We start from the raw sequence: 18,174 nt of genomic DNA on the forward strand, positions 1-18,174 counted from the left end.
AGGGGAAATTTATCCAGAATTTTGGATACCATGCTCTTCATACATATACGACACCCATCCCAGAAAGCAAAGATTATTTCCTGATATGTCACATAGACCCAGAGCTCTCTTAGTCTACATTTACATCCATACTCCGCAAGCGGAGGGTACCTTGAGTACCTCTATCGGTTCTCCCTTCTATTCCAGTCTCGTATTGTTCATGGAAACAAGGATTGTCGGTATGCCTCTGTGTGGGCTCTAATCTCTCTGATTTTATCCTCATGGTCTCTTCGGGAGATATACGTAGGAGGGAGCAATATACTGCTTGACTCCTCAGTGAAGGTATCTTCTCAAAACTTCAACAAAAGCCCGTACCGAGCTACTGAGCGTCTCTCCTGCAGAGTCTTCCACTGGAGTTTATCTATCATCTCCGTAATGCTTTCGCGATTACTAAATGATCCTGTAACGAAGCGCGCTGCTCTCCGTTGGATCTTCTCTATCTCTTCTATCAACCCCATATGGTACGGATCCCACACTGGTGAGCAATATTCAAGCAGTGGGCGAACAAGTGTACTGTAACCTACTTCATTTGTTTTCGGAATGCATTTCCTTAGGATTCTTCCAATGAATCTCAGCCTGGCATCTGCTTTACCGGTGATCACCTTTATATGATCATTCCATTTTAAATCACTCCTAATGCCCACTCCCAGATTATTTATTGCATTAACTGCTTCCAGTTGCTGACCTGCTATATTGTAGCTAAATGATAAGGGATCTTTCTTTCTATGTATTCACAGCACATTACACTTGTACACACTAAGATTCAACTGCCATTCCCTGCACCATGTGTCAATTCGCTGCAGATACTTCTGCATTTCAGTACAATTTTTCATTGTTACAACCTCTCGATATACCACAGCGTCATCGGCAAAAAGCCTCAGTGAACTTCCGATGTTATCCACAAGGTCAGTGAGAATGACATGCTGCGTTCTGTTATCTAGGAACTCTTCAATCCAATCACACAATTGGTCTGATAGTCCATATGCTCTTACTTTGTTCATTAAACAACTGTGGGGAACTGTATCGAACGCCTTGCGGAAGTCAAGAAACACGGCAACTTCATGGGACCCCGTGTCTATGGCCCTCCGAGTCTCGTGGACAAATAGCGCGAGCTGGGTTTCCACGATCGTCTTTTTGTAAACCCATGCGGATTCCTACAGAGTAGATTTCTAGTCTCCAGAAAAGTCATTATACTCTAACATAATACGTGTTCCAAAATTTTACAACTGATCGAAGTTAGAGATATAGGTCTATAGTTCTGCACATCTGTTCGACGTCCCTTATTGAGAACGGGGATGACCTGTGCCCTTTTCCAATCCTTTGGAATGCTACGCTCTTCTAGAGACCTACGGTACACTGCTGCAAGAAGGGGGGCAAGTTCCTTCGCGTACTCTGTGTAAAATCGAACTGGTATCCCATCAGGTCCAGCGGCCTTTCCTCTTTTGAGAGATTTTAATTGTTTCTCTATCCCCCTGTCGTCTATTTCAATATCTAGCATTTTGTCATCTGAGCAACAATCTAGAGAAGGAACTACAGTGCAGTCTTCCTCTGTGAAACAGCTTTGGAAAAAGACATTTAGTATTTCGGCCTTGAGTCTGTCATCCACTGTTTTAATACCATTTTGGTCACAGAGTGTCTGGACATTTTGTTTTGATCCACCTACCGCTTTGACATAAGAACAAAATTTCTTAGGATTTTCTTGGCTCTGTACCTGATGTCCAGCTTCTGAGGTTGCAACTCTGCTTCTACAAACTTCTTGTTTGGCAAATTCTCTCATTAATTCTCTGACCACAGAATAGAGGGAAATACAGAGAAATGGAGTTATGGAGGCATCTGACTGAAATTTAGACAGAAACTACTCAACTCGAGCATCCAGTCTCAAAAAAGGCGAGACGAGCTAGCAGCATCTTGCCCTTCATAGACTCACACACTACTTCATAGCTATGACACTTAGGATCCCAGTAGTGACCTTACATTTCAGTTTCATCTATTTCTGTTCCTACTTTCTTTACACACTTTTAAACATCCATTAATATTTGCTGAGTCCAGACTGACACCATTTCCTTTTGCCCCCCCACCACACCAAAAAGTGCAAAACTTCTGCAGTAAAACAGAAGTGCTTGTAATATTATTGAAATCTACACTCTGTCCCGAAGTCCAAAATCATGGGACCTTCTGGATTACCTTGACCTTGAGCTTGCTTTTTGGCTCTTTCACGAATGCCTTATGAACACTGGTGTCAACCATGGACACCTGAACAATCTATCTTTTCAGATTTACCTTAGATGGGGCTGCATGGGGGAGGGGGGCGGGCCTTCCAAAAGCCAGGTGGAGGGTGGTCTCACAGCACAGAGTTGAGGGCAAAGAGTGAGAGAGAACTTCATCATGCCAATCTGAAGGCAAGGAAATGCTTCTGCCCAGAATCAAATCAGAGAACATGCCTTTTCCAGGGTTTTTAAGGCAAATGCAAAAATTTTAAGTTCTCCTGAGTTTTCCAGAAAAAAAAAAAAATTCACAGAGTGTTCCCTGTTTTCCAGGATGCTGGACGACCTGATATTGTATAAAAAGCAACAACATGTGTGATGGTTTTATTTAAAAGTTGACATAATTTAGAGTTCTTATAAAAGGTATCTTAAACTTTTAAGTAGTTTTTCTGATGCGGTTTTCACATTTTATGTTGTTGGTCTGTTTTTCCATATCAATGTCCGTTAAATAGAAGATGCAATTTTAAAATAATGTACATTTAGTGCAACTTTAACTCTACATAATTTTAGCTCTGTTTTCCCAATACAGCACACAGAGATACTGGAAAAAATATGCAACAAGATAACAATATAGAATTTTTGAGACACATTTCTGTAAGTAAATAGAACACATTAATAAATGTAGAACAACTGGACCAATTCTTTACAGTATCAAAGTAAAGTTTTAGGAGGAAAGTATCTTCCAGTACTTACCAACAGAAGAACTGCGAATGATGCAGTGATCCACAACAGGACTGCAATTTTCTCCAACTTCTAAACAATAATGTTTATGATGTGGAACAGTGGATGTAATATCTGGTGAAAATTTGATTGTAAGGTGTCCAGCATAAGCCTGCTTTGCTCCTTCCACAAACATTACAGTAGACTCAGATTCTCTTTCCAAAATCACTGATTCTGCAACGTTACCAGCAGCAGCTCCAATTAGAGCCACATCAGAGTCTATAACCAAAAACTCTCCACGGTATGTACCAGTGTGAAGGAATACTATGGCAGGTGACCCTTCACAACCTTCACCAGAATTGACACTACGCTCATCCGCAAAGTCTAGTGCACCTTGAACTGTATTAAAATAATTGATGCTGCGTCCTCGAAATGAAAGGTCTTGGTACCCAGGGCGAACATGCACTCCTCTATACAACTGTCTAAAGCTTTCTTTCCAAGGATTTGCGTGTTCGGAGTCCTCTGAAGAAACAAACTCGAATCGACACGGGGCAGGATTGAACAATGGAAGATCATATTCATACACACTTTGGTACAAATTTTTCCTGGAAAGACAAGAAACAACTGTGGTAACACAAGCTGAAATACAGTTACATCAAACTTGTCACAATAATATTAATCTAATAAGATGTGGAGACTGCCATTATACCTAGAATGTGCACATTCATAACCATTTACAACATATATAAAAAATAAATTTATTAACTGTCACTCACATATAGGCAGACACTTTCCTGTTTTACTTTATACTACAGAAACACAATGGTAATTTAGAAACAACGTAAAATGCAACTATAAATTGCAGTCTGCAGAGCTGAGCTTCCCAACTCCATTCATTTAAGGTTTCCATCATCTTTTTATCCCAACTCAACTTAATACGAAGGGGTGCCCAAAAGAAACCAAACTTCTTGTTAACGTATTTACACACATTTCAAGCACAAACCTTCAATCCCCTTCAAAATACTCTCCACTTGAATTAATACAGTTGTCCAATCTTTTAACCATTTTTCAAAATGCGGCTTACATTCATCTTTTGTGATGTACTTCAGACATTGTTTTCTTCAACTCAGCAAGATCAGCGAAACTCTTTCCTTTCATGTCTTTTCATTCTATGGAAAAAAGGTCACACAGGGCAAGGTTGGGTCAGCAAGGGGGGGGGGGGGGGAGGAAGAGGAAGGGGGGAGGGTCATACCATTTTTGGTCAAGAACTGTCATACACACAGGGCTGTGTAAGCAGGGGCACTGTCATAATGGAAAAACTCACCCAATGCAACAAAATAGGCCACTTTCACCACACACTGGTGCACAATCTTTTCAAAACTTCTAACTAGAAAGACTTGTTAACTGTCTTACGCTTCGGAACAAACACTGAATGGACGAGTCCTCTCACACTGAAAACACCTGATGAGCATTCCTGGGGCGAGGTGAACTCGAAGTCTTCCGCTGGCTTTGATTCAGAATCGTAAGTGCAGATCCAAGTTTTGTCATCTGTGATAATTTCTGAAAAAAGTTTGGATCGTTTTGAGACTCTTCTTACAAAGTGCAGCATGGTTCCACATGACCTTGTTTTCGTTCAGGAGTCAGCAGTATGGCACGAATTTGGCAGACATCATTTTCGTTTCCAGATCTTCTGTCACAATTCTGCTGCACTGAACTCCAAGTCACTCCCAACAGCACAATTTCTTCAATAGTCCATAGTCGATCTTCGTTGATTGCACAAATATTTTCAATTTTTTCATGGGTTTGGGCTGTGGAAGGACGACCAGAATGAGGTTTGTCATCAACTAATATTTCACCATTATTGAAACGGAAAAACCACTCAAACACTTGATTTTTACCCATACCATTGTCCTTGTATGCTGTTTTTAACATTCCGAGAGTTTCTGTTCCTGTTCTCCAAGGAAAAAGCAGAATTTCACCGTCACAAGCTGCTCATGAAAATCAGCCAGTGCAAAAATGACAATCACACACAACATATGTCACTATGAACTCTGTCAAACTTAGCCTTACCTTCTTCAGTAATAGCACTTCGTTTACTGTCTCTGGAATGTTCGCTCTATGCACTCTGAGCAGAAAATGTGGTAATACAAGAGCTCTACCCATCAATAAATTAGTTCAGTTTCTTTTGAGTACCTCCTGTTACAATAACCACAATCACAATAAACAAGAAAATTAAGCATCCAACAATTTCTACAAAAAATTATTACGGCATTATGGTACAATATTAAATATTGTTAAGTCTGTACAATGTTCCAGTTTATTTCAGTAATACTGCTCACCACTGTCAGACTTTTCAATGTATAATTAATGTCAAAACACATTCACACAGCTTAAGAGAACAGATACTAATTTCGAAGTACCCAATTAATTTGATTATTAAATGAGGTTTATTCTCAAATTCGTCCTTTGGAAAATACATTTGCAGATTAAGATACTAATGCTGAGGTCAATGCTTTTACATTGGGTAATTTGTTAGTATAGGGATAGTCTTACATTTACAGATGAAGTTTTGACAATTAAGGACATGTGAAGATTTATTTTGGAGAATCCAGAAAGATAGTGTAGCTTTCGAGTTGAGTTTCCAAGTGTACTCGATTGGTGAGCCTTCGCCGCTACCCATTTAACCAAAAAACATCATGAGACTGTTGTCAGAGACAAGTCGACAACATAAGTGTACAAAGAAGAGCAAATAACACGAGTTCGCATACATCGCTTGCCGAAGACTTGCAGCACTGCTGCCATATGCAGATACGTTGATCATGATTGTTATACCAAAACAATGACTGATAGGTTAGCTGTTCTCCCCCCCCCCCTCCCCGTGTGTGTGTGTGTGTGTGTGTGTGTGTGTATCATTACTTTCCAAAGACTGCTGTAAATTTATTTTATTATTTAACCTCTTGTCAAAAGTGTCTAACAATTACACTGAATGACACACACACACACACACACACACACACACACACACACACACACACACACACACACTTTTGACAAGCTACAGCGCAAACAGGACATGGGGATGAAGTGTATTCTCTTAACATCTTTCCAAAGACAAACTCTCTGAAGGAATTAAACTAGGTGCCACTGTATACCTCATTTACTGATCACATATTACTTTATTATGTTCCAAATGCCACACTTTCTACGAAATTGTGCCCCTTGCAGTTTGAGTACCGGAATTACAAGAAAAAGATTTATAAACAATCTGACTACGAACACAAATGCAGTACACCCACAGAAATATATGACAGTTAAAACCCACTCTGGATTGTTATATAAATTATTTTTTTCACCTGAAAATAAGGGGAACAGAAAGTTGTTTGCATATGAATTGGGCACCTGCACAATGAGGATAGAAAAGAACATAAACATTCAATAAGGAAACTGCTACCAATTTTAATACCAGTAGGCACTTATACTCTTTGGTTTATATTCTCCTCCTTGTCAAAGGAATTAATAATTCAGAATCTCAGATTCAATATAAATGTTACAGAAAATTGCAGTTTTATTAACTAGCATGACATTTCATAACACGATAACCATAAATAACCGTTTTATTCAAACTAGGTCTACAATTATTGCACACTGCACTGAAAACAAAAATGCAGCTGCATACAATTAAAATAAATATTGTAGAAATAATCGTTCAGAAAGAATTTTTAATTTATAAAATAAACATACCAAAGTTCGTTGTCATTTGCTATTGTCTGGAAGCGCTTGCAAACCTGGCTAACACGACACAAATCCTGTTCTAGCAGGTAGCTGAATATCGTTAACAGTACCTCATCTGGGAGCTCATACTGTAGATAGTGTGCTGCTGAGGTTGTGCATTCTGCATAAGAGAAGTTCACAATTATAGATTATGCTGATACATTAACAGATGTATTAATAAGTGTGATCAGTTTAGAAAATTAAACAAATAACATCTAACATACACAAACAATGGCTCTATTGAACTCCCAATGGCTGTTAGACCAATTAAAATAGGGCACAAAAAATTTCATAGGGCAAGGCTTAAACATACTGCTACAGGCATCACAACAAACATAAAAATATCCCAAATTACAGACTGAAAATGTTTTCTCACCCCCCCCCCCCCCCACACACACACACACACACACACACACACACACACACACCGTCATAGCCTTCAGGTCCGCCGAAAGCTGAGATACCACCCTTCGGCTTTTTTGTTCTTAACGTAACTGTATTGTGTTAAGTCACTGGGTGCAGCATGTTTGAAATGGATTCTTCGCAGATGATATCGTGGAGTAACGCGGTGACACACTTTAATGAGGGCTGTCAATGTTTCTCAGTTTGTTTTGTTGCCTTGTCTGTGAGTTATTTTAATGTAGTGAATTTTGGCTATTGGTTGGTTCTCAGTTTTGAAATTGTCAGAGTGTGTTGATAATAGTTTGAAAGTTATTTTTTTGGGTTTTCGTTTGGTACTACGTACAGATCTTACAACAAAATTTAGCAAGTGTTTTTTGGTAGGGTAGTCAATATGTTTCTTTGTGCTGCTAATTTTGAGAAGTGGATACCAAAATTTATGTTGGAGTAGGCACTTTTTAATGATTTTGCATATTTTGTCTGTATTAGTAGTCGAAGCTCATATTTAGTAGTTTATAGTGGTGAGTATCAAGGAGTGTTGTTATTTTGGTCTCACTAGATTTTGATAATGCTTAGTTCTGCTAGTTGTGGATTGCTGGTATCATGGGTTTTGTCTGAGCTATACAGGTTAAGTGAAAATAGAGGGACCAGCTTTTCGTGTTGGGGTATTGCTGTCTTCATTTGAGCTACATAAAACAAGCAAAATGTATGATACTAATGGTATGTTTTTTGCATTTTTGGTTGGGTTGGTTACTGTTGATTTCATGTAGTACGTTATTTTTGAGTGTATACTTCTTTGGAATGATGTTGCTCACTGCCACATATTTAGTTTGCCCTCATCCAAAACTCCCTACCACCCACAGTTGTCCTGTTAGTTCCATTTTATTGCTAGAGTTAGAACATTTCATGTGTTATCGGTGTTTGTTCATGGGTGTAATGAATGATGTAAGGGCTACCATACTGAATACACTTTAAGTAGGGAAGCCAACCATCTCGATAATGCCACATGTCAAAGCAGACAGGTGTTATACCATTTTTCGGTATTATATGTATCAGCTACCGATCTCCATCAGAAGTGGTCCATGCTGCCACATTTACACTATGATTTTTCACTATAGTTTGAATTAGGCTGTGTTATTTTAAAGTCATTCCTCGATTATGGGTGCAACATTTGTACAATTTACATTTAAGAATTAACACAAAACTAAAAAACAGGCAGACCTGACAATAACATTATAGGCCTATACAGTGAGTCTGATCATGAATGAGAGCTGTGTTTATTTACCACCAAAGAAAGGAACAGGAAGTGTTATGGACATAAAAACTTACTACTCATTGAATGATCCTTCATAACAAAAGGTCCCCCTAGTATTTATTATATAGCACAAATAGAAATTCTGAGACAACTATCTCAGGGCCTAAACGAGAAACTATTTATAAATTGTAACAAACACTGATGAGGCAATGAAATTATAAAAATGAAACATCAACTGTTTGATAAAGAGTATAGAATTTTATGATAGGCTTTGTCCTTTCCTGCACCAAAATGGCTCTTTTCGCAAGAATTATTCCTGCTACCAACACTCATTCATAGATTACCATTCAGGTGATGCTTTCAATGCTTTTAAAGATTTTCAAAATAGTGTTTGTAAATTAATGTTGAATACTTACGATCATATGATACTGAACAGTTCCGCCTCGGCCTTTTGCGAGCTGGCAGCATGGAAGCAGTGTAACTATTAGCAGTCGATACAGTGGAAGACGCTGCCATACTTGTACTTGTTGAAGGTTCATGGTGAGGAGGGGATTTTCTACGTAGGTCGTACGGGGACTGATGGCTAGTAGTGCCATTGTTTACACTAGATGAACTTGTGTTTCCAGCAGACGCCGCAGAGGCTGAGCTGCCGGCAGCATTTGATCCAGTCACTGTGGATGCACTCGAAGCACCACCAGCACCTGGTATATTCTGGTTTGGCACATGACACTGGAGTTCACATGGGTCTGCTAAAGAAACAAAGAACAAAGAGCAATGAGTATGATAATACTGTATACAACTGGAGAGTAATTTAACAATCAATCTCCCCCCCCCCCCCCCCGTGTGTGTGTGTGTGTGTGTGTGAGTGTGTGTGTGTGTGTCCCCACATTGTTTACACAATTTGTTGCAACAACACAAATATCAAATGTTTTATTGTTAATGATCCATCTTTGTACTCTTCGCTATTCTTTACATATCTCATCTCTTTTTCCATTTTAAACTTGGCTGCAAGCTGGGCTAGTGTGTGATGCTAGACACCCCCAAGCCCCTTGAAGTCTCAGTTGTGACACACCAATCTGTAGTGTAGCCCAAGGCTAGGTTACATTGGAAGGTCACATTTCGGTTGAGAGTTGGTGAAGCCAGTAAATTTGAATGCCAAAATAGAGATTGTGGTAACCAACTGACCAGTGGCTTAACATAATGTTCACACTTGTGCTATGATTAAATGCACTTTGTCATATTTAATGCTTTTTTCGTCATCAGAAGAAGAACTGCAAGAGGTAGGCCTATACTCAGAAAATATATTAGATAATGGACAAGTCTCCACTGAGTATTTTGATGCACAAAGTGCCATCCTCTCCCCAATGCAATGGGGAGAGGATGGCACTATATAATTTTTTCATTCCAAGATGTACTGCTCCACTGCTTGTTTGCTCATGTAGTACAGCAATTAAATCAATGGCCAATTGACTAAATTACTGGCCTAGTGTGATCCAGACTTTGTGTCAAGATTTACCAGTACAGCCAAATGAAATTAACCTGAACATTATTTTATTGGTGCTTGAAAACTGTTGTCACGTAGTAAATCATTTGAAGGAATACAGAAAGCTGCCATTTTTTTTCTAAATTACTTATGCAGATGTGTGTTTTGGGATTTCACCTACTTTTAATCGACTTTACAGCACTATCTGCATATTTGTCATGACGGTACCAAAGGAAAAATTGAACTAGAACAGGATGAGAGAGAAAAACTGTGGTGAGGACAATAATTGTGCTCAATACTCACTATACCCTCTCATCCTGGGGTCTGAATAACCTACCTCTCTCCTTCCCAAGAAAGGAACTCTTAGTTCTGAAAGCTAGGTAGTATGTTACTTCTACTTATGTATGAGTTTATGAACAATACTAAGCATTTCATCATTTTGAAGATTAAGTAGTGTACATCAATTGTCTATAATTTGTCCATATTTCTCAATGTGACCATTCCATTCTGAATACCACAGTCAATGAACTGACACGTCTGTAAGAGTTTCAAGTCAAACGAAAATGGTAAGAAGCTTGAAACATCTTACGTACAAAGTTAAGATATTGTGCCCCCACCATTTTAAACACAATACACAGCACATTATCTGAACAAAAAACTGTGCCACAGAGTTGGAATAAAACAAAGGTCACTGCATCTATGAGAAGAGTAGCAGAAGTGATCCACAGAAATACAATGGTACGACTCACAACTTGCATTAAATGTTCAGAAACGTAAAACTTTGCAGCTTAGAAAATTAGTAAACTGTGGACACATCAATGAGTTACTGATGGAATCAATCAACAAATGCAAGTATTCGAGTTTAAGAATTTGTTGGAAGGTCATTATGAAATGGAATGATAACACAGGAGACCAGTTACAAAACAGATTGTGATGTTATACTAAATATAACTAATAACTAACAAGATACTACTGAATGCATATAAATAATGGCAGCATAAATGATTTATTTTTTAATTTGCGAGAGAGACTGAATTATTGAAACATCTGAAGTTATGTGAGGACTCTAGGAACACATTACAGCTCCTCATGTATCTGTTTCATATACACAGTGAAGATCACATTAGGCAAGTGATACTACGCAGGCACACATTTAACCATCTTTCCACACTACATATAACAATGAATAAAGCCAATGTTTTACAATGGGAAGTACCCTATGTCAGGTGTGTTACAGTAGTTTGCATAATATGGACACATATATAGTGCCAGTTTCTGTATTTCTTCAAGAGATGAAATGATGGTACATAAATCTGATTTATTCACCACTGTTACTTTCAAACAAAACAATGAAAAGCTGGCACACACCTTGCGCAATGAACTCTTTAAAACTACAGGGCATCACTTTTGACAGTAATTGCATAGCATTTCCAGAAAACCACTACCATTATCTATTATACAAAATCAAACATCCAGTGGCAGTGTATAACAATTACAAATGAGATATATAACAATATTAAGATTTGCTCTAATGGCATTGCACACAGAACATACAGGTGAGTTGTGAGGTTTTTGCGATTTGCAGAACGCTGGGTCTTATTAGACGAAACATGGTTCCCAATAAATATGGGAATGAAATCGTTAACAAAAAGTTGATGTTTAATACATGAACGTTAACGATCCATAGGATGGTTTTTTTTTCTTATATAACAACGAAAGAAACAAATCAGCTGGCCATATCTACAATGCAAACATAACATCCTTCATCAGAGCAACACGCGTTCACACACAAAACAATCTTCTTGCTGCTGATCACAACACTACAATACATAAGTTTGCTCTGCGGTGGACAATTAAATATATGTACGATTGTGATACGACTTAAGTGGCGATTAGAGCACAATCCGGATCCGAAAGTTTATGAGTATTACAATATACGAAACATATTCGGCAATGAAACTGACAATGAGTACCGTTCAATGTAGAATTAAGAGCTGGTAAGTATACTCTCACATAATTCCAACCAGTTTTGCCAAAGCCATTCACTCCTTCCCCCTGACGTCCACCGGAACGGTTCACAAAAACGATACATCTTACATACGGATAAACGGCAGACTCGCAAAATATGTAATTTGACATTGCATAGAGATATGGTAATTTCTTCCAGTCTTCTTTAAAATTACTTTAATGAAACTAAAACGCACATTATATGTTGAAGGCCCTATACATCTAATATGTTGCAAAACGATTACACATAGTGATCACACACAAAACTGATAAGCTGTCAATAGGTACGGACATGGGCCTGGGACGAGTCCAAGCATTTCAGTTCTGGCAGAGAACAGCAGTCTTCTCTTACCTGAGCTCGCTCTTGACGGTAGAGGAATGCGGTTTGCATTTTTTCTTCTCGATCTCCGAACGTAAGAACGAGAAGAGGTGAAAGAAGCACTCGGCATTTTAAAATATCCTTGTAATTCTGCAGCAGAAAATCCTAAACAAAGGATACCCTTCCATCAGTACTGGCAGCCATTTTCTTATTCCTAAGGCAGACTAACGAATGGCGAATAGGAAAGCTTCAAGGAGTCACGTGACAGCGTAGAATAGCAGTATGGAGGATAGAAGAATGAAAGAATACGCATGTATATCGTCTATAGTGGCATGTTTTCTTTTGTCAGTCGTTTATGTCGCTAGTTTATATGTCTGGAATTCCCCACATAACAGGTCTGTGCTTCGATTTCATGATGTCTTTTGTGAAATATTTTATCTGCTAATCATTAACTATTAAGTCGTCTGCACAATGATTACACGTGACGCTGTTGCCAAATGTATTTGAAAAATGTCACCGAGTCCATAAATTTCGGATTTACGCCCGTATTTTATCGTCAGCATATCGAATTTCAGGCAACTTTTAATTTCTTTTTTTCTACATTGTTACAGAGACCACCCATCGACCATAAAGAAAAGATTCTTAAGCGTTTTCATAATGATGTTCGTATCCCCGCTATTTTTATATAGCTTTTCCAGAGAAGGAATTTTAAAAAAGGTAAATAAAAATATAAGAGGAAAAAATATATGAAAGCCAGATGAAAACCATAAAAACTGGCGAAAGACTTCAGTGATTAGACTCATATTCGAGGGGTGTTAAAGGTATCAAATGATAATGTAAGGTATTCGAAAAAGCAACTGGAAAGAAAGAAAATTAAAGCACAAGAGTTAACTAACTCATTGAAGGCATATATTTTTCTGCTGTACCTCAACATTGAAGAAATTGAATAATCGATAGATGTAACAGCCTACAAGACAACTAGAAACTTTCTGAAATCTTTTGATTGGCACTTGTGGCATTATTATATTATAAATATGACTATATGTGCTGATGAGAAATAGTAAAATTACTGTTTTCTGGCGCTCTCACCTCTACTTAAAGCCAATGAAAATTCTTACTATTACAAACTTAACACAGTGTTATACAGATTTCTGCTACAATGCCGAAATGAACATTGATATTTGTGAAGTGCAGTCCAAAGCATAGTTTTAATGTTGCTCAGTCTTTATTTGTTGCAAAAAATGTGCTAGGAATTCTAACTGTGAGTTACGTTTTTCTGTCAAAACAGGCACTGATAAGCATTGAAATTCAAATCTTTAAATTCCAGGCTTCAATATGGGAACTTCTGGGATTAAGGTGGCAAGGCCTTTTTCCTGCTGCAGTTATTCCACTCTTGTTAACAATGCTTCTCTTCCTTGGACCAATATGCATGCAAGGTTTCAGTGGACTGTGGAAGCTCTATGCAGGTTGGTATTGGTTTTTAGTTGATTGTTATCTGTAGACTTTAAAAGTCTTCATATCTGCTAACGCATACTGCAAACAATAAAATGCACAGCACCTGTCTTTGGTGTTCCTTATTTCTTCGTTTTAAACAATTTTGTCTTCTTTTTTTTGATTATTACTGTGTAATAGTCTAGTTTCAGTTAGTTAGTATTATTTTAATTTGCAAAGGATATAAAAATACATGAATAAATTCATGGACCTTGTTGTTGGTGGGGAGGCTTGCGTGCCTCAGCGATACAGATAGCCGTACCATAGGTGCAACCACAATGGGTGGGTATCTGTTGAGAGGCCAGACAAACGCATGGTTCCTGAAGAGAGACAGCAGCCCTTTCAGTAGTTGCAGGGGCAACAGTCTGGATGATTGACTGATCTGGCCTTGTAACACTAACCAAAATGGTTAGGGGACTACTCAACAGGACATTGTTATCAGGAGAAAGAAAACTGGCGTTCTACGGATCAGAGCGTGGAATGTCAGATCCCTTAATCGGGCAGGTAGGTTAGAAAATTTAACAATGAGCCAATCATCATCTTTGCAGTCCACATCTACCAAATGTAAATGAGATGAAGCTCCTGATTCAAAGACCCTCCCAGCTGTACCATGATTCCTCGTGGTTTCACATACTGAAGATGGCCAGTCCTTTGCAACGGTAAATCCTTTTCTTATTCAGAAAGGTGTTGATGCAATTTCCAGCCCTGTGAAATCCTGCTCTTGTTTACTTAATGGCACTTTGCTTTTGGAGACTACCTCTGATTCTTAAGCACAACAACTGTTTTTCACTTTGTTTCTGTACGGCTATCCTGTTCGTGTTGAGGCCCATGAACTCTGAATTCTTCCCATGGTGTTATTTACACTAGGCTATGCGAAGGTCTGACTGAGACAGAAATCCAAACGTACCTCTGAGCAGGGTGTCATATCCACCCATCAGGATATGAAAAAGGTAGATACGTCCTTAGTGCCCACACACACTCTTTTTCTCACCTTTGATAGAGCGGTGCTTCCATCCAATATCAAAGCAGGCTATGAAGTTACCACATTTTGACCGTACATTCCAAACCCAATGTGCTGCTGCCAGTGTCATTGTTTCAACCACACTCCAATGTCTTGTCGACCCCCAGCCAAATGTGTAACCCATGGTAGGGATGTGAATGAGGACAATCATCCACCTCCCCCTCTCCAGTCTATCAACTGCAATGGTGACCATGCTGCCTCCTCTCGAGATTATCCTGTGTATCTCAATGAGCGGGCTGTCCAGAAAATCCAGGTAAAGGAAAAGTGTCTTACCCGGTCACTCGCAAGTTACTGGCTAGTCACAAGCCCTGTGTTCTACCATCTGGCACTTACAGTACTGTTCTTGCTACATCCTGCTCCTTGGAGGACATGGTCACATATCACGTAGACATGCGACCTCAAATTCAGCAATGTGGTTGTGAAATTGCCCAGCTTCACGTTAGCATTGCTGTCTCATCGTCCAGCTGTGCAACAAGCCACCAAACGTTTGCCTTCTGGGGCGAAGTCACCTACTACACAACCAGCAGGCTAGAAAGGACAGAAGGAATACTCCCATGAAGACTTCCTGTGTCCCTGCAGCCAACAAACATATGAGTCTTCCTCTGCCAACCGGAAAGGCTTCAAGAAGTCAAACAACGGCAAATGCTCTTCTTGTTTGCTGGCTTTGAGATCCTCTTCGGCGGTCATACCACGTGATACCCTAGCCCGGCCGACCTCTGTGTTGCCAGTGCGCACTGCCAGCCGTTTTTCTGCCCGGGACTTTGCAGATCAACAGAGGGAGAATGCCGATGCCTCTGTAGATCTCGTGGAGCAGGATCCTCTAGCCTCTGTGCCCTGTAGCAGTGAGTCTTTGAAGGCTGGCACACGGCAGCCACTGAGGTGACACCCCTTCATTTTTTCCCTCCTCTCCTTTCCATGTTATGGCTGCCCTTCAATGGAACATTCGTGACCTTCGATCAAACAAAGAATGTGTATGGTTGCTCTTAGAATCGCAGTGTCCGCTTGTTCTCTGCCTCCAGGAAATGAAATTGCATCCTCACAACCGCTTTGAGCTCTCGTATTTCTTCCCAGTCCATTTTGACCTTCTCCCTCAGGATGCTGCTCGTATGGGATGACATTCATAGTCAACCCATCTTCCTGACTACCTGGCCTCAACCTATTGCAGTTCGCCTTTTCCTTTCTCACTTGACGTTTTCCCTTTGTACCATTTATATCGCTCTATCATTCGATGTCACCTGGACAGATTCCTCCAGCTTATTGAGCAGCTACCTCACCCCTTTCTGCTGCTCGGTGACTTGAATGTGCACCATCCCCTTTGGGGTTCTCCCAGAACCTGTCCAGGAGGTGCCATCTTGGGTGATAAATCAACTTATCATCCTGTGTCTTAACATAGGAGCATCCATGGTCCTTTCAGACTCCACACACACCTATTCCCATTTGGATCTTTCTCCACTGTTTAGCTTGCCCAACATCTCAAGTGGTACATTCTCTCTGACACATACTCGAGCGACCATTTCTCGTGTGCTGTCCGTTTACTGACTCCTACCCCAACTACATGCACACACAAATGGTAGCTTACTAAGGCCGGCTTGAGGCTTTACTCCTCCCTGATGACCATCAATGAACAACATTTCTCCAGTTGTGATGACCAGGTAGAATATCTTGCAAACATTACTGTTAAGGCTGCAGAACATTCCATCCCTCACACTTCTTTACCATGCTGTGTCCTGATCCCTTGGTGGACTGAGGCGTGCCATGATGCAATCACGCACAGAGACGTGCTCTCCACATTTTTAACCATCATCCTAAGATGGCAGACTGCATTCATTATAAAAAGTTGCTTGCACAGTATCGTCACGTTCTGTGGGATGGCAAAAAAAAGCTAGCTGGATTTCATTCACTAGTTGTTTTAACAGATCCACTCCCTCTTCCATCATGTGGGCTAATCTCTGAGAGCTCTCTGGGACCAAGATCCATTCTCCAATTTCCGGCCTGACAGTAGCAGACGATGTCATAGTGAACCCTGTTGCTATCTCAAACACCTTGGGCCACCATTTTGTGGAGATTTTGAGTTCCTCTCATTATCATCTTGCCTTCCTCCTTCGGAAACAAGTGGAGGAGACTCGTGCAATACCTTATCTTCTCAGAATTGTGAGTGCTACAATGCTGCCTTTACTACGAGGTAGCTAGATCATGGTCTCACTTCATCTCGATCCTCGCCCCAGGGCCAGACGATGTTCATATTCAGATGTTGCAGCACCTTTCTCTTGCAGGCAATCACTTTCTGCTTTATACATACAACCACATCTGGGCAGACAGCACATTTCCTAGACACTTGCGTGAAGTCCCTGCCATACTCATACCTAAGCTCAGTAAGGACAAACACCTTCCTTCTAGCTACTGCCCCTTTTCTCTCACCAGCTGTGTTTGCAAGGTGATGGAAAGTATGATTCTTGCCCAGCTGGTATGGTGGCTTCAGTCTCGCAGTTTACTAACTACTGCCCAGGTGGGTTTCGAGTGTACTGTTCTGCTGTATGCAGTAGACCATATTGTCATTTTGTCCACCCGTGTCATGATTGGTTTTCTGCGGAAATCCCAGACTGTGACTGTGTTTTTCGATTTGGAGAAAGCCTATGACACCTACTAGAGGACTCTTCATTCTCTCTACAAACAAGGAGCTTCTGTGGCCACATGCCCTGTTTCCTTCAGGAATTATTAAAAGACCAAGTTTCCAAGGTACGTGTGGGTTCTGCCTTTTGGACACCTTCATCCAGGAAAACAGTGTGCCTCAGGCTTCCGTCCTGAGTGTCTTCCTCTTTGCTATCACCATTAATCCTGTTATGGCTTGTTTTCCGCCGGGCATCTCCAGCTCCCTTTTCGTTGACAATTTTGCCATCTATTGCAGTTTTCCACGGACTTGTGTCATTGAGTGGCATCTTCAGTAATGTTTTCATCATATTCACTCATGGAGCACTGACAGTGGCTTTTGCTTTTCCACTGAAAAAAACCATTTGTATAAATTTCTGGCGATGCAACTGATTTCTTCCACCCTCTTTATGCCTTAGGCCTGTTGCTCTTCCATTCATCAAAACAGCAAAATTCCAAGGGCTCATGCTCGATAGGAAACTTTCTTGGTCCACCAATATGTCTTACCATGTGGCCCCTCAGTGTCCTACATGTCCTCAGTGGTACTTCCTGGAGAGCAGATCGAACCACTCTCCTCCATTTGTACCGGTCCCTTGTGTGGTCAAAACTAGATTATGGACGTTTTGTTTATGCATGTCCATCCCTCTTGCGCCATCTCAATACTATCCACCATCATGGCATCTGTTTTGCCATGGGCGCCTTTTACACTAGGCCGGTTGAGAGTCTGTATGCAGATGCTGTCGAACTACCATTGTCGTACCGCTGTGAGTTTCTCCTCAGCAGATATGCATGCTGTTTCTCTGCCATGCGGGGCCACCC

General features: G+C 40.2%; 2 protein-coding genes across 3 annotated transcripts in view; one reads left to right on the top strand and one right to left on the bottom strand.

The window, feature by feature from the left end:
• Positions 1-12,405, bottom strand: part of LOC124612401 (F-box only protein 11) — a 57,764-nt gene extending 45,359 nt beyond the window's left edge. Inside the window, exons 1-4 of the mRNA XM_047140584.1 lie at positions 12,231-12,405; positions 8,805-9,137; positions 6,705-6,855; positions 2,997-3,568 (exon numbers count right to left, since the gene is read on the bottom strand). Of these exons, the coding sequence (XP_046996540.1) occupies positions 2,997-3,568; positions 6,705-6,855; positions 8,805-9,137; positions 12,231-12,327 (1,153 nt within the window). The 5' untranslated portion in view covers positions 12,328-12,405. The remainder of the gene's footprint in view (positions 1-2,996; positions 3,569-6,704; positions 6,856-8,804; positions 9,138-12,230) is intronic.
• Positions 12,245-18,174, top strand: part of LOC124612402 (CAAX prenyl protease 2) — a 102,143-nt gene continuing 96,213 nt past the window's right edge. Inside the window, exons 1-3 of one of the 2 annotated variants that reach the window (XM_047140586.1) lie at positions 12,245-12,592; positions 12,809-12,914; positions 13,525-13,663. In XM_047140586.1, the coding sequence (XP_046996542.1) occupies positions 12,480-12,592; positions 12,809-12,914; positions 13,525-13,663 (358 nt within the window). In that variant the 5' untranslated portion in view covers positions 12,245-12,479. The remainder of the gene's footprint in view (positions 12,593-12,808; positions 12,915-13,524; positions 13,664-18,174) is intronic. The other variant, XM_047140585.1, reaches the window with a different exon arrangement.

The sequence above is a fragment of the Schistocerca americana genome, chromosome 4 (assembly GCF_021461395.2).
Source record: "Schistocerca americana isolate TAMUIC-IGC-003095 chromosome 4, iqSchAmer2.1, whole genome shotgun sequence".
NCBI classification, from domain to species: domain Eukaryota; kingdom Metazoa; phylum Arthropoda; class Insecta; order Orthoptera; family Acrididae; genus Schistocerca; species Schistocerca americana.